This window comes from Bombus impatiens, unplaced genomic scaffold (genome assembly GCF_000188095.3).
Source record: "Bombus impatiens unplaced genomic scaffold, BIMP_2.2 scf_0640, whole genome shotgun sequence".
Lineage (NCBI taxonomy): Eukaryota > Metazoa > Arthropoda > Insecta > Hymenoptera > Apidae > Bombus > Bombus impatiens.
The window spans coordinates 538,969-560,862 of record NT_177059.1 but is presented as its reverse complement, the minus strand read 5'-3'; the positions used below and the strand labels follow the sequence as shown (position 1 = coordinate 560,862).

General features: G+C 30.6%; 2 protein-coding genes across 35 annotated transcripts in view; one reads left to right on the top strand and one right to left on the bottom strand.

Moving 5' to 3' along the window:
- The window catches only part of LOC100745344 (scavenger receptor class B member 1), a 39,694-nt gene extending 31,218 nt beyond the window's left edge, over positions 1 to 8,476 (top strand). Inside the window, exons 3-10 of the mRNA XM_003491880.4 lie at positions 2,679 to 2,770; positions 3,513 to 3,673; positions 4,266 to 4,404; positions 4,691 to 4,894; positions 5,103 to 5,247; positions 5,482 to 5,736; positions 5,961 to 6,079; positions 6,476 to 8,476. Coding sequence (XP_003491928.1) covers positions 2,679 to 2,770; positions 3,513 to 3,673; positions 4,266 to 4,404; positions 4,691 to 4,894; positions 5,103 to 5,247; positions 5,482 to 5,736; positions 5,961 to 6,079; positions 6,476 to 6,904 — 1,544 coding nt within the window. The 3' untranslated portion in view covers positions 6,905 to 8,476. The remainder of the gene's footprint in view (positions 1 to 2,678; positions 2,771 to 3,512; positions 3,674 to 4,265; positions 4,405 to 4,690; positions 4,895 to 5,102; positions 5,248 to 5,481; positions 5,737 to 5,960; positions 6,080 to 6,475) is intronic.
- A 15-nt stretch (positions 8,477 to 8,491) lies between these two features.
- LOC100750084 (cytoplasmic dynein 1 intermediate chain) lies at positions 8,492 to 21,425 on the bottom strand. Of its 34 annotated transcripts, none has more exons than XM_012389258.3 (14): positions 21,261 to 21,425; positions 20,719 to 20,839; positions 20,545 to 20,641; positions 20,362 to 20,467; positions 20,145 to 20,275; positions 17,656 to 17,793; positions 15,964 to 15,984; positions 13,230 to 13,277; positions 11,580 to 11,756; positions 11,284 to 11,440; positions 10,833 to 11,205; positions 10,336 to 10,567; positions 9,830 to 10,257; positions 8,492 to 9,685 (listed from the first exon to the last, which is right to left on the bottom strand). In XM_012389258.3, the coding sequence occupies exons 2-14, from the start codon at positions 20,818 to 20,820 to the stop codon at positions 9,524 to 9,526; spliced, it is 2,172 nt and encodes a 723-aa protein (XP_012244681.1). In that variant the 5' UTR covers positions 20,821 to 20,839; positions 21,261 to 21,425; the 3' UTR covers positions 8,492 to 9,523. The 34 variants fall into 34 exon arrangements, with proteins under 34 accessions (XP_012244681.1, XP_012244685.1, XP_012244686.1 ...); XM_012389262.3 differs by having other exon boundaries at positions 11,580 to 11,732; XM_012389263.3 differs by having other exon boundaries at positions 17,680 to 17,793.
- Positions 21,426 to 21,894: the final 469 nt, after the last annotated feature.

The window sequence follows — 21,894 nt, the reverse complement described above, 5'->3', positions numbered from 1 at the left end:
CCGTTGATATTCAGGCACGAAAACGGTGCGTTCTTCGCTTTATTTGCTTTCAAATTTTTCACTTTATAGTGACACAAAGAAACATACATACTACTTACTAGACTATTCTAAAACTAGAAAATTCAAAAATTGTTAATGTCTCCGAGAACGAGCTTCGCAACTGATAAACGGTAAAACGTAATTATCTTGGAGACTGGACTATTCTTTGTTCTTTTCTTACTAATTTCTATTCACGATACCAGAGAAACGATTAATTACGAGCTTTTTAAATTAAATTTTGTTCCACGAGATTATTCGCGTTTCGTATTGGTATCGTATTCGCTGTCTCGATCTAACGATTTCAAAATTTCACGTTAGTTTCGTAACCGAAACATCCACGATTTAAGAAAACCAGCGATCTTACGATTAGTTTTAATTTAGCATCGACGTATGTTCGATATTAGAAATATGCATCTGTAAATTGTAAACGAGCACACCAGGTCGAAAAAATTAAATGAACGGAAGATCGTACGTTTTCAACGTATTATCCTACTTTCATAACGATATACGTTGCTTTTAAAGTATTACGTGAATATAGTATCGTATCCTCGTTCCCAGAGTAACCTTTCACTCTAACGCAAGTCGATCCTGCTTCGATGATATGCCCAACTTTCCTTTCGGATACTCTAGCGACTATCATAAGTGTGGATTAATATTTGGGCACAAGTCAACCATTTATATAATTTTTCTATTACATATCCAGCTTTAGGATGACTCGATATGAAGTACCGTCCTTTAGTTTCAACGAAGCAAACGTTTTAACGTTTTAAGAAAATATCGACAACCCATTGAAACGAGAAACCACCGTTTACGAGGAATAACGCTTCTTTCGTATTTGCGTCAAATTTAGGAAATTTTCCAACGATAGACAAATACGATCCGGTTGAAAATGACTCAAAAAGCACGGTGCGATCAACTTCGTTTCGGGACGCGTTCGAAGAAAGAGAGAGTGGAGAGAATGAGAAAGGTGAGGGATAAGCGAGAAAGGTGAAGGATAATGAGACACGGGGAAAAACGTGACGAAAGAGAAGTTCTGGGAAGGTATAACATATCGAGGAAACTTTGCCTGTCAAGGTTACCAGGGCAACGCTAATGGTCTGTCAACCAGCTGGTACCTTAAATATACGAGGAAGGACGTCATTTTAATAATTTCACAACGGTTGGGAAAAGTGGAATCGTCGAAAATATCGCGATGCTTATCGTCTGATAAAGCAAACGAGGCATACAAACTATGGCGTACATAGCGGACAAGTAAAATGAATTAAATTTTCTTGTCTCTATACCATGTAATTTAATTAAAAGCGTAAACAATAATAATATAGGAAGTATAGTGGTACGTTTGTAGAAGAGTAGAATCAAACGATCTAATTTTATAATTACATAAAGTGGAATCTTCCGTTGCTAAAACTTTATTATCCATATCTACTCGTTATATGAAATCGCTATAACATCCAAACGTTCTACTTTCTCGACGTAATATCTGCTAGTAAGAGACGCCTTTTTCCGTTATAGATAGCATTATGCGTACGGTGTGGCTTTCATACCTGCAAAACATCTTACTAAAATACGAAATATGAAGTTTTACTAAGAAACAGTATCGACTCAACACATAAGAAACTATATTTCATTCTGTGATAGATGAATGTTTATTTCATAAACGACGAACATATACACTGTGCTACAGAGCAAATTTACCACGCAAAGTGAAGCAGCAAACGAAATATTGAGATTCGAAGATTCGAGGTACAAGAAGTATATAACTTTGCAGAGTCGCTTATATTTCGTATTAAAATGTTTAAGTAATTCAACAGACAAAAAAGTAGGATCCTTAAATGTATAAACAAACTATCAGTTTTCTCTATTCTTGTTTGAATAACTGAAATTTAATGTTCCAAAGATGTTTGTTCCATTTCTCAATAACTATTTAATTACATTTAATCGTTGCGATTTAATGTTATATTTAATATTTATTATCTTTAATCATTTTGCCTGTTTCGAGTATACGCAAAATGAAACATCGTTGAAAGTACTCGGTTCCTAAAGGTTCGAGTCATCTTGTTCTAATTGCGACATAAAATTACGAAATGGTTACTCGTAATTTTAACCTGTTTCTACTGTATTAGACGCAATCGTAGAAACTGTAGGAGTGCATAAAGCGAGGTGACATTATCGCTAAATCTAAATGTACAAGATGACACGCAACGTACATTATGAAGACATAGATACATTTAATTCTTATAATATACATTTCATATTTAAACGTTCATGTAAACTTTACGAAACTTTCTCTTTAACAAAATCCTTTTTATCGTATCGTTAAATAATTGCACGATTCTCATTCGAATGTCACGAGGGTACGCTAAATGTAACAGGATTATCTAACGATACATCGTTTTAACGAGATAGTTACTATGATTCAGAATGTTATGTCATCGAAATTCATCGGAGGCTACTTTACATTATTATTTTACATTTCTTGAAGTAGGAAAAAGATGATATATACAAGCGATAAAAAGGAAGTAAAATTCACGCGAATTACAATATAATGCGTAAGACATATTAATGTTTTTCAAACTGATACTGATATTTCGATAAAGTGATTTGTTAATTCGATTATTCTATTTGTTTGTACTTTGCAGGTAGATTGTCGGCGATTTTCATAGGAATTTTAACGCTTGTGATCGGTATCATATTGAGCAGCATTCCTTGGGTGGATTATATCATATTAAAGGTAGGTAATCACAGATTTTTTCATGTATGATTTATTATCGAATACAACCCGCTATAAAGTAACGTAACAAATACAAAATTGTTACCTTTTTTCTTAACATTAGTTTTTATATCAATCGGTTCTGAGAGTTAGCGCAACGGATAACGTTATAGATATCCTACACGAGGAACAGTCATATTTGTTAAAGCTACATATCGAGTCTAACTGCTTTATAATTTTATTTGAAAAATGTAAAAAAAGATCAATCATTTGGCTAGACTCGCGGCTTCGTTGAATCGAGACATTGAAAACATCGTTTAACGAAATTTCATTTCAAGTTTATGTTTGCAGTTGGTATCGATATCGGATATAAGTTAAAGTTCAAATAATACTAATGTCCAATGTTTAAATGAACAGTTCGAATGTGTACAAATCTTGAATTACTGGTATAAACAAGAACTGGAATTTATTTCGTGTCCGGCCTTGAACTTTCACGAAGAACAAGCTAAATTATATACATGGAATTTATAGGTTCCGCCGACAATATTAATTTCCGATTGTACTTTCCAATCAGTTTCCGTATTTATTGCTTCGCGGTATCGATTGTTTTTATCTTCTCCATCTTTGCTTTCACTTAACTAGTTGTATATAAACATAGGTACATAAACTAGTTGTACGTGTTTAGCGTATTTGTTTTAGCTTTAGATTCTATCGAGTTGTTTCAACATCTATTCTGTGTACAACGTTGTATTTTTCCGTCTAGCAACTGCGATTATGGAATGGTTCTCTTTCGTTTCAATACTGGCAGAAGCCGGGGGTAGTTAGACTGACAAAAGTATACATATTCAACGTAACTAACGCAGAAAACTTTTTGCAATATAACGAGAAGCCAAAATTGCAAGAAATTGGTCCATTCGTATATAAGTAAGTACGTCGATGAAGTAATATAAAAACTAATACCCCAACGATACTTTACTTTTTATTTTACTTTTCTCTAAAATCTTAAATCTTATCCGATTTTCTCCAAAAGTCATAAAATTTAATTTATAAGTTCAACCTACGATGATTTATGGAATTATGAATAATTAATTTGAGAAATTTTTTTATATCTCTTTTTTATTTTTATAAATATACAAGTATTTGTAGTTTCAAATCACAAAATACTTGTAGTTCTCACAATTTATAGAAACGGAATTGCACGCTTTGAATCCTCGTGGTATTTCGGTTCGATATTTTGATCGATACTTCCACGTAGTAATCGCAGTTCGATGAATTTTTAATTGTCTAATTAGTAATTATTTTAGAATGCTTGCAATATTTTTTTTACGGAAAATAATTTCGATCGATCTATTTATAAGTTTTCTTGTAAGAGGTCTAAAGGCAATTCGTTCTCTATATAGATGGAATTAATTATGTTAAGATTCGAAATTTAGACTATTACGTATTTTTCGACTTGTTTATATTGTTCGACCGAAGAAAATATTTTATTAAAGTATTTCAAACTTATAATTTACAGAGAAGATATGGAAAAGGTAAATATCGTTTTCCATAATAATGGTACTGTAAGTTATCAACACAAGAAGATATTAAACTTTGTACCAGAAATGTCGAAAGACAAGAACCTTAAAGTAATAGTACCAAACATTCCGTTATTAGTAAGTAAATTTTTCTTATAACATACAAATTTGAGAGTAGTGGAAAGATTTATTCTGGAATTTTATAATTACGCTTTAAATATATATCAATGTCAATTATCGATGATATCGTAAAATATAAAAATACGCCACGTCGTTAACGTTACTTTACTAAAATATTTTTCTTTTTTTTATACAATAGCTTTTATGCAGATATCGACACATTCGAAAACGCGTTTCAAAATCTAAACGATTTCAACGAAAGAACTTTCTATCTGATACTGGCGTGCGTCGCATTATTTTTCAGACGTTGTCGACACAAAGCAAAGGACTACCTCGAATTATTAATTTGGGATTACACATGTTTTTGGGAGGAATGCGGATGACGCCGTTTGTTCCGGTAACTGCCGAACAACTTGTTTTTGGATACGACGATCCGCTAGTTAGCATCGCACATCAATTTTTTCCGAAAACGAGACGTCCCATGAGTCAAATGGGGCTTCTACTTGGGGTAATTACAAAAATATGCGATCGATGTAGCGTATGCGATTAAAGTACAGATAAAAGATATAAAATTGAAATATAGAAGATCGATCGTTTATTTTTAAATATGATTAATTAATTATTTTTTACGGTATTTTGTAGGTATCGCATAAAAGAAACGAAATGAATTTTTTTTATTTTTATGATAGGCATAATGACGATAACTTTAATTGCAGAGGAATGGCACGTTAGAAGAAGTGTCCACTATTTTTACGGGGCATACGGACATGAAAGAGTTTGGATTAATAAATCGTTTAAACGGATTAGATCGTTTGCCATATTGGCCAAATTCACCTTGCGATTCCATTCGAGCTTCAGAAGGTAGATTTAACTAATTCAATCGTTGCTTATCCTATAAGCGAATTATTTATTATTACATTTGATAAATTTAAGCGCACCTCTAAACGATTAGATTCTAGACGTAATACGTTTAAGTGCTCCATGTATAGAAATTATAACGAAAAAATACCAACTGCTACAATTAATATCTTTTTTTTAGTATAACGTATAACAAATTCGTACGTTACGTTATAATAACATATTTATTACCCATAGGATCGTTTTTTCCACCCCGTGATAAAACTGGTTCAGATATCGTATATATTTGGGATAAAGATCTTTGTCGCACTTTACCTTTGCAATATCGTGGTCCGGTTAAAAAATCAGGAATCAAAGCAGATTTATATACACCGCCTGATTCTGTGTTTGGACGTCCCAATGAAACTAGTCCAGAAAATGAATGCTTCTGTTCAGATGACATGTCCACCTGTCCTTTTAATGGATTGCAAAATATCAGTCCTTGTCAGTACAGTAAGTACTAACTAAACTGTACTACGCGTGTAACTGTGATACCCAACAAACAGACTGAAAACTGTTTTTTGTTAAATTTGATTAATTCGGTAGAATATATCTATATTTTTACGAGCGTGTAAACATCAAAAGTATCGTAAAATATTTTCCGAGAACGAAATTATCTATATAACACGCAGCAAACTTTCATTTTATTATTACTTAAACTACTATTAATATTTCAGCTGCACCTGTTTACCTTTCCTTTCCGCATTTCTACAAAGCTGATCCCAAGTTATTAGACGCAGTGCACGGATTAAAACCAAATCGGGACATACATGAAACTTACTTTAAAATTCAACCGGTAAGTAATTTTCACAACAAAAAAAAAAAAAAAAAAAGAAATAAAAGTATCGTATAAGAAGACGAATAATATCAGATTTGTAATTATATGCTAAATGCAATTTAATCCTCCATGAACGAAATCTCTTGTTTACTTATAAAAGAACGAGGAAAAGATTACAATTGATTGTAATTTTTTGCTTCGATCCAAAATCTATAAACTCTTAATCGTCACGAACGAATCGTTAGACGAATCGCTGGAATGATAATACGTCGACGAAATACTATAAGATCGATGATGAAATAAAATAGAATTTAAAAAATAACATATGAATGTGTGTAGCTTATAAGCCACGTAACGTTAATATAATCGATATCTATAACGCGTATACTACAGCGCAACTTGTTTGATTTATAGAAACTTGGCGTGCCGTTGGAAGGAAAAGTGCGCGTTCAGTTAAACCTAAAGGTGGAACACCAACCATACATCGGCGTGGTGTCGAATTTTCCCGACATAGTATTTCCTATTATGTGGGTCGAAGAGGGTATCGAAGAACTGACACCTTCTATCCGCAGATGGATCTACTTAGCAACAACATTTAGCGACGTTGCTGCACCTTGTACCTCGTACGGATTAATTCTAGTCGGTATAACAATCGTATTCGCGGTTTTCGTGAAGGCTTACAACAACGTGATGTTTACGCACGAAGCGATCGAACTAGGTAAACGAACCATAAGAAGAGGTTCCACGTTGTTAGTAAATGGACAGCACAAGTTATTAATTACACGAGAACAATACGTTTTGCTCAGTAACGATAACGACGAGAAGTCAGCAAGAATAGAATAAATGTCTAGCTGTAATAGTAATACGATTGTATCTGTAACGATTAAACGAATAGTATTGGATTCACATTCGGATGAGTAATCGCGAACAGCGGCGACGAGTAATCGCGTAAATCGCCTCGTAGCATAGGATTTCTAATCGTTTGATACTATAGACCAAAGTTTTTCTTCCAATTACCTGAAGAATAGTTTGATGTATATCGATTGCAATAGCATGGGTTTGGCAAACATTCGACGATCACCTACACATTCTTTTTTAATCTTTCTCTTTTCTTCGACCGTATCTGTGATTTCATCTTTTTATTTATATCGTTGATGTACGAAACAGATCGTGCTTGGACGAACAGAAACGGGTAACAAAGCGGTCAAAGAATAATGTTCGAGAAGTTTAGTGGCTACAAAAAGTATTTGCTTCTTTTTCCAATAAAGCACTTTTATCAGTTTTTTATCAGATTCTATATAGCATTTTCATAATACGTATCAAACTTTTATCCTCGTGTAAAAGTACTACTAAATAATACGAAATATAAGATATTTGGTTTGTAAGAGTAGGCCTCGGTGTGATGCAGAAGGGAATGTCTTAATTCTCCATCGAGCTATTAATTTATACGCATAAAAAAGAAATAATTTTTGGAATTTTTGTCAGCCTGTTGGTTATTGTTGCGTCGTATTTCTTAAAAAAGCGAACCCTTTTATAATTTTTTGTTCTTTCCTTTTATTTTTTCCTCTCATTTTACTCCTCCTCTGACAGGACCTAATCAAACAGCGTCTAAATGCAATAATAGTTAGAGTGTTGTGCAAATACCTTTTCTAATCACTGTATATATATACGTTCAACGAATTTGTTTAACTACGATAGAGTACGCGTTGTACATAAAGTTACTTCTGCACGATAATTAACAAGTGGAATATTAGTACTATGTATGTATGTGTATGCTAGTTGTTAATAGCAAGCGATTGCCAAGACTCAATGAAGGCATGTAGGAATACGATTGATATTATCGAATAATATTAATGAATATGTTTGATTTTTATTATTTAGGATTCTGTTGTTTTTAGAATCATAAGAGACAAAATCGAAGAGTTCGTTAAAATTTCAACGCCTGCGATTGGATCTTCGAATATAACTAAAAATAATGTTCCAAGTGAAAATCACATATAATAATATACATATGCATTACATTTTACACCTGGCAACTAATAAAATTTACTTACTCATAAAATAATACTTTATAAAAGTAATATGTCACTTAATTAGTTTCGTTATAGGCATATTTCAGTAGGTCTAAAAGATATACTTGAGAACAACTTAAACAACGATCAAAATTTTTATGATTTTAATCGTTCGTAAAAGTACGTAATTTTGCGCTTTATTATATTTTTAGGTCGTTCGTTCAATTGGTAAGTGAATTATTGTTACTGATAATAAAATTTATTACAATTTTATATGCTATATATTCTATATTTTTGTTGAAACAAGTAATATGGGTTAACTTTATATCTGAAAATACGTGGATTAACTTTAACGTGTGAATTTTTTAAATAAAGTTTTATTTGCATCACTGAAAAAAATAATTAACTTATCTACTACTATAATAATTATTATTTATTATAACTTAAATTTAAAAATACGCATTACAAAACACAATTAACAAAGTTATATCAGATTGTATTTAGAATATTACCGAGTATGTAAAGAATTGTAAGCTAAACGATTCCTTTATAAAAAAATTTTATACTTTAGAACATGCTTGACTCGAGCTGAAGTACGCATTTGGATATAGCACTATACAACGGTATCACATTTTAGATAAAGCCCAGCAGTTTATTATAACGCAAGGATAATATTATATTTACATTTTTAATCGACGATAATCTTCGTTCAATAAATTTTACTATTCTTGCTATGCTATAAATTACACATTACAAAAAAATGATGAGGTTTATATCACGTCAAACTTTTTATAAGAATATAAATAATAATATAATTATTTAAAAGTTATCGTACTAAATTAGATGAATGTTTAGAATTTTTTTAATGTTTAAATATTGGTGTTATTTTCCACATGTTAGTGGTAAGAACGTTAGCGTGAAAAGAATTTACATTTTTGAAAATTAATTCTGAAAATAATACATGTATATTTTGAAAAAAAAACTCAGAAGAATAAAATATCATATTACAATTTATCCGATGGTGTCGAGTCTCTTATCTTAATTACGTTCTCGTATTCTGTAATTCGTCGATTTCGTAATTCGTGCTTAATAGCGTTTTATTATTTACATGCACAGATATGTTCTACACATCCTTAATAAGCTACCGATTGTGAGCTAAAGTTGCTCTATATAGATAGGTATTTCTATTGGACACGTGGACTCTGTAGCCGTTTCGATACACAGCAATTACGAACGAACGAAGTACTAATACGTTAGTTTTGCTGTTGAATAATTTATACAGAATAAAGGTGTCTTAATTAAGAATACACCTATAAATTATAATTAGTGCAATACACTTTTCTTTTGCTTCTCTTAAGTTCTTTTTTAGGATTATAGATATTTTATAAATTCATTTGATTTTTAAATTTAAAGTATTCAAGCCGATCTTATCAATAATTTCTAAAGAAAATTATCTGAGGGGACATGTCGCTAGCAACGGAGGTATGGTAGTTAATGAAGTAGGCTCTCTTAAATTAAGTTTATGCAGTTCTTCGTCCGCTTTGTTATGTTTCAACTCTTGCTGAGTGTACAAGAATTTGTTCCACTCGTCGATTCTTGGATGCGCTAGATGCTATATTTACAGAAACATATATATTTACAATTTTCGATGTCGAAGAATAATTAGAGAGTGAATTAAACGATATATCGATAATTTAAAATAATTATTTACGAAGCTAAATTAGTCAAATACTAGATTAATAAAAAGTAATATTACCTCAGCAACATCGTACACCCAAATCTTTCCAGTATCATCGCCAACGGTTACGTGTAAACCGCTCGGTGTCCATGAAACTCTGTTAAGAGCCGGAGAACCATTGATCACAATACTAGCGGTGGGTACTTCGGTATCTTGATTCAGATTCCATAAATCTAATCGTCCTGAATCGTCTACCGCGGCAAACAGAGCTGGATGGGTCGGTGACCACGCAACGTCATAAACATAATCACCATTGTGCTCGAAAGAATATAGAGGTTTGCTCTCCTTAAGACTCCAGAGCTTAATCGTCCAATCGATGGACGATGTCAAGAATAGATGTGAGAAATCTATTCCACCTTGTACAGCATGCGTGCTGATTCCTGTAACTGGTCCTTGATGACCTTCGTAAGAATCTAATACACCAGCTTTTGTACCATGACGACAAGCTATCGAACAAATACAGAGAGTCAGAACGGTTTGTAGGTTAATTATTAATTTAATTTCTTTTCACGAAATTCGTTTACCGGAATATACAGTTCCTTCTTCGCTGCCTACAACGAAGTTATTAACATCGCCATGGGGGAACGCCAAACAAGTGGCGGCAATTGCTTTCGATTGTTTAGTGTGAAGCTCCAGTGTCTCTTGCGGCTGTGACAACATGTCCAAACTCCAGGAGCACAGTTTGCCATCGGTCGATATGCTTATCAAATTGTGCGCGTTTTGTGCCCCAACAACGTTTAGACAATATACAGGATGCTGAGGATAAGAACTAAGATATGTATATCGATCATCGAAAGCAATCGTCGAGACAAGTCACGTTTACACCATCATGGATAAAATTTTCATCCTTTACATTTTTATACGGTACATTTTATATTATTTTACAGATCAATAAAGTTAAATAAATGCAATTAAATCGTTATTATCATTCAACGTTAGGCGACGACGATATTAAAACAAAATTCATCTGGACTGAAATTTCACCGATGACAGTAAAGTGACTTTTTATCAAACGACTTACAGTATGCGCGCTTGCTGATAGTGGAGTACGTTGAATAGGAGTTCTCTTTTGTACTCTATTGTCCCAGAGAACGATTTGGCCGGAATAAGTACCTCCTAAGATTAAATTAGGATGAAATCTTGCAAACGTGGTCGACATGACCGGAGACTGACAATGGAAAATAAATTCCGGTGTTGTTTTCTTAAACTTTGTGTTCCAAACCAAACACACCCCATCGGGATCATTTGGAGTGTCATCGTTATTGTTATAGGAGGCTGCAAGAAGTTCCGGAAACTGAGGTGACCAATCCATCGAGGTCACACAACGATTACGAGACCATCGATCGCAGAAGAACCATCGATTCAACCACAAACGCTGATGACTCTTTTCGTCCCTATAATTAGCGAATGATTGATGTATAGTAATTAGAATAACTAAATCCTGATGTTAAATAACATTTATCTTTACTCACATTCCATCTTCGCCATCCATGGTACCGGTATAATCGCTATAAATATTAACGGATTCTCCTAATGCCCTTTCCACAATTCTACTAGTACGATCGAGGAATCGTTGAAAATCTTCGGATAGTATAATCATTTGTTTCTCTTCTTCGCTGAGTTCTTGTACTGTAAATTAGTATTTATATAATTAATTATATAGTTTGATCCCGGTAAAAACTATTTCGATTACTTTCAACGAAGATCGAAAGAATATTCGGATACGAAAGGCTCCGTGTTGTATAATTTAAGACAAAAGAAAAATCACCTTCTTTAGGTTTTTCTTTTTCCTTTTCTTGCTCCACTTGTGTGACCGCTGGCTGCACTTCCTTAACCTGTGGTAAACCATGGGGAAGAATTCCAGGAGGAAGCTTGCTTTGGAAACCATCCATATGCGGCAAACTGTTCTCTTCGTCTTCGGCTTGGCCATCATCAAATGTCAAAACTGTGGTGAATAAGCTGGTTCCGCCACGAGTACCCTAACTTGGATATATCTATCTACCTCTGGCAAATGCCCTACTTTAAGAATTCGAATGTTCTACGTTGAAAAAAAAAGAAGAAAAAGATAGCTATACTATCTCGTAACGCTACATGATAAACGTCATTGGCATCTCCTACAAGATATTCTACGTAAAATAATAATTGGAAGAACCTATCGCGTTAAAATCCGAACTAGGACAGAAATGCATAAAAGTAAAGAGCAAAACCGCGATGCATTCGTATATTTGTGCAAGTTGTGCAACTCTTATATTGATTATTACGCTTGACTTTGAAACGTATTAGCTACCATGTAATTGAAACGTCACAAAAAATAAAATAAACTTTTTGCAAATAAAGAAACTGTGAAAGCGTCGAGTTTAAGGGATGCAACTCTCTTTCAAAAGTTTTCGTAAAAGCGTATAAAAGTTACGTATGTGTATACAAACAATAATATAAGAATAATAACTGATTGAAAGATGAAAAATTATACAGATATTAGGAGAGGCGACTAGGTTGAATCACATGCATTGACATTAGTCACGTATGTATAAGAAGGTGGACTGCTTGTTGGTGGATTACGTAAATAAAAATCGGATTTTAATCTGAGATATTTTACGATTGACATGAAAATCATCCGAAAACATATCTCTCCACCCTTCGTTTTAGCATAAATGCAGATGAAATGGAAGAATGAGCCGAAGTAAATGAAAGATCGATCGATGATTTTTTAAGTGAAGTATACGTTACGTTATACTGTAGGTATATAAAACATCGATTCATAAATGCTTTCAATATCAGTACCCATTAACGAATAGAGCTCTCTTTTTTCTCCTCAACTTTTGAACATCGAAGATTATACAGAATCAAAAAATAAAAATACAAAAATTGTGATATGTTAACGCAACTTCCCAAGTCTCATGCAGCAGCTAGAGAATATGTAATTTATATAAGAACAAAAAAAAAATATTAAAAAAAAATGTTCTAGTTCATATTTATACTTCAAGAAGAAAGAAAAAAAGAAGAAAAAAAAAAAGAAAAGAAAATTGCCTCTAAGTGAGAAACGAAATGAAAATGATAATGATGATTTATTATATTGTACTTCGATCATGCGTAGTGAAATATGACGAATGATTGAACAAAACCATAAAATTGTATGTATGACATCTACGCATGCAGGACAAATGAAGCAAGTTTTTACAATTATGAAACAAAACCATAGAAAACTACTTAACAATCTGATGATTTATCAAGCAAGTTCGAGTGTAATTTGATAGTACAAGTTCCCTCCTTTCAGTGCATACAAATACAATAACTGAATAGAAGAAAAAAAACGAACAAAAAATTATTGGTCGAATGCAATTTTGTGAAAATGAATATAATCCTTGTATCGGTGATATTAATTAGGTAGAGTGAATCGTCTCTAGAGAGGATTACCTACCTGTAAATTCGTCCTCCCATTCTAAACCAGGATTTAGATTGTACTCGTCTTGAAGGAGGGAAAAGAAAATGTCAATCAATCACGTGTTTTATCATGTTAGTTATGTTTGTATCTAATTTCACGTCTCTCATAGAAAATTATTGATGTATGCCACGAAAATATATTTATATACATATCCTTCATGGATATAAGAAAACCTGTTAATTATTCTAAAAAAATAGCACGCGAAGTATACGCTATAAATAGCCTATCGATTAATTTTGAATCCATTAGCATTTTGATCGAACAGTTACAATTACGTATAAGATCTATTCGTTAATGTTTTCTCCTTTATCATGCAAGATACATCAACAATTAGCTAGAAAGATTGAAATGGTAATATTGGATTGGAGACGATAATATTAATTATAAATATATTTATATACATGCAAATAGTATAGTAATATACCCTATAAACATCATCGTATTTGTTAACAAGATTATGCTCTAAAGGGATCGATAAATAATGTAAAACTTTTTCTGATCTTTGTATAAAATACCTATTATATACCATTAAATTTGATTTTATAACAAAATTCGTCATCTTCGCAATATATACATACTGAATTAATAAATCCATTTCTTATAACATTTTTTTCTAATATTAATTTTTGCAAATTAAATCGACGATACACGTACATCTTACGAAATTGCAATCCCTTTAGGCTTTTCAACAAACTTCAGTTAAAAATCATCATATATACGTATACTGTAATCTCTTTATTCATTTACAACTACGTCGCTAATTTAACGATCTAAGGGAATAGTAATTTTTTAATAAATCGATTACATCGTAAAACGCAATATTACAAATTTTGGGAAATAAGTTTTTGTAGAACAACAACAACAAAAAAAAAAAAAAAAGAGGGAAGAAGAAACGAAGACGAAGACGAAGAATATTGACAAAATTGAAATATTTTAACATAATAGACTGACATCTCCGACTATTATTAATTTACATGAATGAATTCACCATATTCCAATCCGTTTGAAAGATATGAAATAAAAATAGCTTTTATTAAAAGAAAAGTATTATCACAAAGTTTAAATAATACGAAGAGACGTTTTATCGGAAGAAAAATATTAATAACATTTGAAATACGTATTATTTTCACAAAATGTATTTCTATGTGAACAAACAATTTCTAATATTTACTAATTCAATGAACTTTCTTGCTATATCATTTTCACAAAAAACGAAACCGTGCTGTTAAAAAGCAACATCTGCAAATCGAACTTTTGCGACACTAAAAGCTCAAGCCACAGAACTCGTTGCTGTGTGTTCTTTTCTTCTATTTAAAAAAAAAGAAAACTTTGTTTATACAATATTTACCAACTTTAACACCATATGTTACCCGCTCCCATGTTAGTATACTGCAGTAACCCAAGTAACTACGAAAACTATAACCGTGAAATCGCGTCGAGAACTCTGGAAGGTGCGTTAAGTTGTGACAAGATTTGTCAATGGATATTCACACAATAAAATATTTTTTGTTTCAGACAATCCCAGTTTCAAACAATATCGAATAATTCGATAAATTGTTTAAGTGTACTCTTTATTATAAAATCTTATCAAATATCAGAATGTTAAAAATGTCTATAGTTTACTTTATAAACTTTTATAGTGCGAAAAATTTGTATTAATGAAAAAATTGGCAAGGATTACTCTATACTATAATTATGTTATAATTCGAGAAATATTTCGGTTAATAGAAAAGATATCATTAAGCGTAATAGAAATATAAATAAAATACAAAATTTAAATTTTTTACGATAGAATTTTTTAACTCTGTCTGTAAATGGATAGTTAAGTACTCCAAAGGTAGTCTACAAATTTTCAAAATATATTTATTTAACGCTGACGAATATAAAGGCTAAATATTTTTACTATGTATTTAAAGTGGAAGGAAACATGGAATTACATTTTGCAATTCAACTTCTGTACAATAATCTTTCGTATGTGTTCTGTACATTGTGTTTTGCATATAAATTGATTTCCAATTTTTAACAAGTATTTAGTATTATTATACTTCGAAATGTAAAATTTATACATTTATGCGTGTTTATTTCTTCTCATTTAAGTATCTATAGTGCATGCTTTCATAAATGTATAAATGTTAAAATATTTCCGTTTCAGAATCGGGATGTCAGATAAATTCTCAAAAAAATCATAAATACAGAAACTAAAGATAGAATACACCAATAAAAAAAAAAATATTGATATAAGAAGTAAAAGAGCCAAAAAGTCCAAAGCAAGATATAAGGTAGCGAAGATATTCTAGATTCTGGGTGGAGAGTCATTTTGTATGTCTACAATATTGATAAATTTTATTCAAATATAGCTCACTTCGCTATTAAACTTTTACATGAATACTTGAGCTGAAGAGAAAGGTAGAAAGAAAGAGGCAGAGAGAGAGAGAGAGAGAGAGAAAAAGAGAGAGAGAGAGAGTGCATTCTCTAGCTTACTAGCTAATCCATGTAATGGTTCTCTTACCTTTCAAATTTATTATAATTTTAAAAATTTAGATTTTCGCATATGGAATTCATCTTTTACATATCTATTCCGTCCTAATGCTTTAAATTTGTATCTCGTTTACATTTTACATATTGTCAATTCTAAGAGAATAAATGGAATATATCTAAACCTAAATCTGAACCTAAAACTTGTTGAAAACCAAGAGAAATCATAACTTACCGTAATAGTCGAATGCATGAGCTGAGAAGAGGAGGGAAAAAAATTGCACTTAGTTACAATCTTTTAAGAATGCACTACACTAATAGCACCTCTCTACACTCAGACTATAAGCATTTTAAGAGAAAAAAGTTTCGATAATAAAATATCTAGAAAAAATCAAATAAAAAGAAAACAAAATACGATACTTTTGCGCCAAATGTCTATAATTGGAATTGGAATAAATAATATGTTTCATTCTTACTAACTTATTTCAAAGCATTTATAGCATTTTTTCTTATTAAAATTTATATTGCACGTGCTCGGTAAAAATATATTTGCCTTTATAAAAATAAGTTATTTCTTATAATCGTTTGTTAGATACTAAATAGAACTGAAGTTTTAATTGTACTAAGGAAAAAAGGAAAAAGAAAAACAAAAAAAGAATTTTATACGCTGAATGTAGTTAGGTGGGTATAGATTTGTAAATTTTTATATTGTGCTGTGCTGCGGTTCCTACGCGTAAGAGGAAACATACATATTCAATACTTCTTGCATTATTGAAGTACGATTCAAACAGTATAATTTCAATCTTTGCCGTAATTCAACACCTCTTAAATTTTGTACTGACTATGTTTAACAAGAAGTTATAAAACATTTCTTATCGAATGTGACTACCAATGGATGCTTTTAATAAGCAATATTCAATATCTCACTTACATTCCTTGTCACACTTATTTCCACCCCCCTAAGTTTCTCAGAAATAAATTTTGCTATAAATTGTTCGAAATAAAAGTTTTGTTAGAGTACTAGACAAGTTTATAATGCACTACATTTTGCACACTATAATAGATAAAAAACAATAGACATGACATACAAACATTTTTGAACATAATATCCCTTTTTAAGTACTAAACAAAATACTAAGTAACTGGATTTCTAATATATTATAATAATTGTTACAATTAAAACAATATTGCTTTCTACGAATATTCATATTCACAAATTATTAAAGCATCAATAATAATCATCTATCTGTTTGCTATAATAAATTTAATGCCAGCGCATATGAGTCAAGGTATACTAAATTATTGTTGTAATAAACTTTAAATTTTCCCAACAAACAGGACGCCTAATGTTAATATATTGTATAACTTTAATAGACTGTTAGTATATTATTAAATTAAATTATATAAAGCATGTTAGAAGCCTATTTATGCGAACAAGTGGACGTTGTATATGGTAGTGATAGATAAAATATATATATTACAACTGCATAATATTAGAAAACTAAAATTTTTAATATTCTTTAAAAATTCCTTTCTTCTACTTAATACAGCTGAAAATATTTTTACTTAACTCAACTTTACTCTCTATTGTACTCAATTCAGAGATTAAAATGGGAAATTTCTAAATTCTTAATATTTCAATACATCTATATATCTTGTATATCTATCTCCATATACAATACTTGTAAATTAACTGAGATTGTAGAATCAATCAAATATAATCATCGTTCGGTTCAATTTTGATAATATCCGATACTGCATAGAAATACGAATAGAAAAGTTGATAAAAGTTAATATAAATAGAAACTATTATCAGTTTTGATTCTACACTCCTCTGTTGCGAATATAGATATCTGTGTATCTACCTCTATTATATATTGTTGTACAACAATTATAGGAAAGGTAATAAAAAGAAGACAGAACATACATAGGTAGTTTGGTGCAGACCCACCTTTCCTGGGACGCCACCAGTCAGTCTCAAAGTAGCCTGCGGAGTAAGAGTGAGTTGGTGTTGTTGTTGAACAGGAGGAGTAGATGGTGTATGCAGAAGAAGATGCGGACAGTCCTTATGTCCAACACCAGTTGATTTGACCGTTTGTATCGCAAGACAATGGAATACGCGTATATTTAATAATGCCGCAAGTTCAGTTAGGTAACGGGACACGCATGTAACACGTAATATATCCCACATTTTTATACCAAATATCTTTCTTAAGTTTAACAATCATAAATAAAATAATACTTTATTATTAGAAACACTAAAAAAGTAAACTTTATTATAAAAAAATATATTTCAACGAATTATGTTTTATTTTAAGAATGATATATTCAAGAATATTACTGTTTAGTATTTGAATAATTCAAAAAATTTGTAGTAAAGTAGGTGGTATAAGAAATGGAATTATTAAAAAACCCCAACTCTTCAACAGTTTTTATAAATGTTTATATAATTAAGAAGAAAATTCCAAGATAAATAAAAGATTAAGAATCATAACCAACTGAAATTGCGGTTTAATAAAACGAAAGTGAAAATAAAAAAAGGAAATAGTTTCCATCACCAAGAAAAATAATATTTGTTTCCATAACCCGATTTTGTTAAGTGTTATCCATTTCTACTAATACTTCTTCTACAAAGTATGTAAAAGTGTACAAATAAAAACATTACAACATCCACTATATAATTGTTAGAATACCCTTACATAATATACTTGAATATTACGATAGACTTATTATTTCTTCAATAACATTAAATTTACATTAAAAGCACAATCTTCTTTGTTATTATTCTTATTAATGGTAACAACAAAACATTATTAAAGATAAATGAATTCACTTGTTAATATATGCAAAAACTGTTTAAGCAGATATCTTATATTCATGACTATAGTTATTCTTTTTTAAGTGTTGAAAACTGCTGGAAACTTAGTTCAACAAAAGCTAATACACACAATAAAAAAATAGACAAATAAAACACCAGTATTGCTACAAATATGTGACATGCTATTTTTAAGTACGAACAAACTTTAAGAATATGTAAGTTTCCTCATTAGTTAAAATTAATCATAAAATACAACATAAATAAGTAAACCAATTCTCATTATTATCACAATAAAATCAAGATCACAAATAAAATAATGTGACTGGTTGTGTGTTATTACACAATGTATGTATTATTACATCTGGCTATGGTATTAGGTACCTATTAATATTGTCAGTAATGGCATATATGTTTTAAAAATATACATTCTTATATACACCACCCACTTTACCATATTCAACCATATATAGGCATATGTGAAAGTGATAGCATTTTTCAAAATACTAAAAAGGTATCAAACATTTTATAATCCTTTGTATTCTTCTGTGAACATAATTAATAAATTTAGATATTTAATATCTCCTAATCTTCAAAATTCAACTATAATGATTTTCAATCTTTAATAATGCATAGAGGAAAACAAGCTATAAGTTAGGATGAAAAAATTATCCTTATTTACAAAAATCTTATTGTGTAAGATTTTTTTACTAACTTTACTAACTTTACCTACTATACCAACTAACAAATATATATTGATTTGAATTTATCGATGAATATACCGATCCAACCAAAATCTTGGTCACAGAATAGCTAATTTTTTATAGAAAAACATTTTTATAAAAACGTTTGCTTTCTTAGAACAAAAACGGATTGAAAATTCAATTAAAATCAGATAATTGATCAGCACTTATCATTGAATAACCCACTATCTTTATCTATGCCTAAATATTATGAGACCAAAATAATTCTAATCCTTATTGTTATTTTACAAGCTTGATAATGTTCTTTCTTGTGTCATTGGATTACATCTATTCGTCAATGCATCAAACTATAGTAATAGGGAATTTTATTCAATTATAACAATTGTAAAGATATATTAAATGTCTTATATCGTAAATAAATGTAATCATACGTGATCGAGTAATTACTAAAAGTTGACTTTTTCTATAAAAAGCTGTGAGAAAAATTTTTTATATACGGACGGATCTACTCTTTTTGTAATTCAACTACTAATTTTCTTTGGCTTTTAATTCTTTACTATGAAGAAATATAAATTTACATTTAAATGAATCTATTATGAAATTGACAATTTTAGAATACAAAGGATTAACAATCGATGCAATAAATAACTAAATATATAAATGTGACTGAATAAAAAATATATAATAATAACATATATTTCATTATAATCAATTCATTCTTTATAAACGTCAAAAAGATTATATTTTCTTATATTCGTGTGATATTTTAATTCGATTAAATTAACATTAGCGTAACACAAATATTAAAATGTTTTAAATGATTATATATAGTTCTAAATTCACAATTAAGAGCAACACAAAAGTGCAATTATTTAAAAATTGAATATAGTGACTCACCGTCGTGAGATGTGTGCGATGTTTGAATAGTTTGTGTTTGTTTGGTATAAACAACTGGTTCTTTCGGAGGAATATTGGTATGTGCTACAGAAACAATCGTTAGTTCCCGATTCTTCTTCCTAGCACTGCTGCTATCAAAAAAATGATAGAAATTAAATAATCCAATATATATCTTTATATAAAATATACGAAGAACTATCCAATATAATATAAATACCTCTGAGCAGAATTTATACTGGATGGCTGTAAACTAGCATCAGGAGTAGCATTAGCGCTTTGTTCTGGAGTCAAAGAATTCATACTAGATAAACTGGATAAGACATCTGCGAACAAAATAAATTGTGTCAAAGTAATATCTATGAAACTAAAATAAACATAACATTAAAATTTAACTATTTACCTGACACTGGTGCTACACCCAAGGATGAAAGCATAGCATCCAATTCTTTCCGATGATCTTTATCCGTTCCTGCAGCACGAACTGTAGCTTCCTCAACCTTTAATACAAAATTTTAAGAGATACATAAACATGTAAAATGATTAAGAACATTAAATTTAAATAAAAATTTCTTACATCTTTCTGTTCTTTTTCTCTTCTACGTCTTTCCTTTTCTTCTCTAATAGCCTGAAGTTTGGCTTTTTTTCTTTCAAGTTCTGCTTTTCTGTCAGACATCATTGTGCTACTTTCTTAACACCTAAACAATATTCGACAATATAACATTAACAAAAAACTTTGAGGCTGTACGAAGAGATTTTGATCATTATTAGGATTATAAAATCCTTGACAGGTTTCACGAAATTTATTAACGGAACTTCAACCGGATTTACTGCGATTATTGATTTCTGTTCTATGACGTCAGTTTTAGGTCAATTTTTGTCCCGTGATAAATATATATATATATATATAAATAATAAATATTCGCAGATATGAAAAAGCAAACGATTTAAAAATTGAAAAATGTGGTATAGATATGAGTAACACAATAATTAATATTCATGTTACAACGTTCTGCACTGAATTCAATGAAGAATGTCCATCTGTCATGTAATAATATTTACGCAATGAATTAATTCGAAACTTTCCATTTTAGTTAGAAAAACGTAGAATACATTCACCTTTTATCGTGCAACGTATTTCACAGGTACGAATGCCAAAAATGATTGTAGTTTCGATTTCTACATCATCTAATCGACCCGCCCGACATGCAAACCTTTTGCATTGCAACAACAACGCCACGGTATCAATGTTTGGTACTAAGTACTAACGGAATACTCGATACGATTTCCTGCATGTCCATATATGTGATTTGTAAATGTTTTCGATAGATGGCGGTAAAGAAATCTTCTATGGGCCGCTATATATATGTATCTGTATTTTATAAAATTATTCTTGTATTTAGCAAGAAAAGATAAACGTTAATGTTGAGATACATATACACATATATTTGCAAGTAATATGTCCTCGATAATTTTCTCAAAAAGTCCAAAATTATCTTTTCACAATTTACAAAAAGGATCAAGAATTGCAAATAAAGATTTCATAAACATTTTTTCTAAATTAAGCATACTAGTTTTAAAGCTGTTGTAATATAATTGAGAATCTTGTTGCACAAATAGAATCAACATTTTTTAAATCAGAAATATGTATGTACATATGTATATACTATGCGCATTATGCATGTCATGTACAATGTATACATTTGATTTTATGATTCATATTGCTCTTTGCGCACTCTTGCGGTAGGAATAG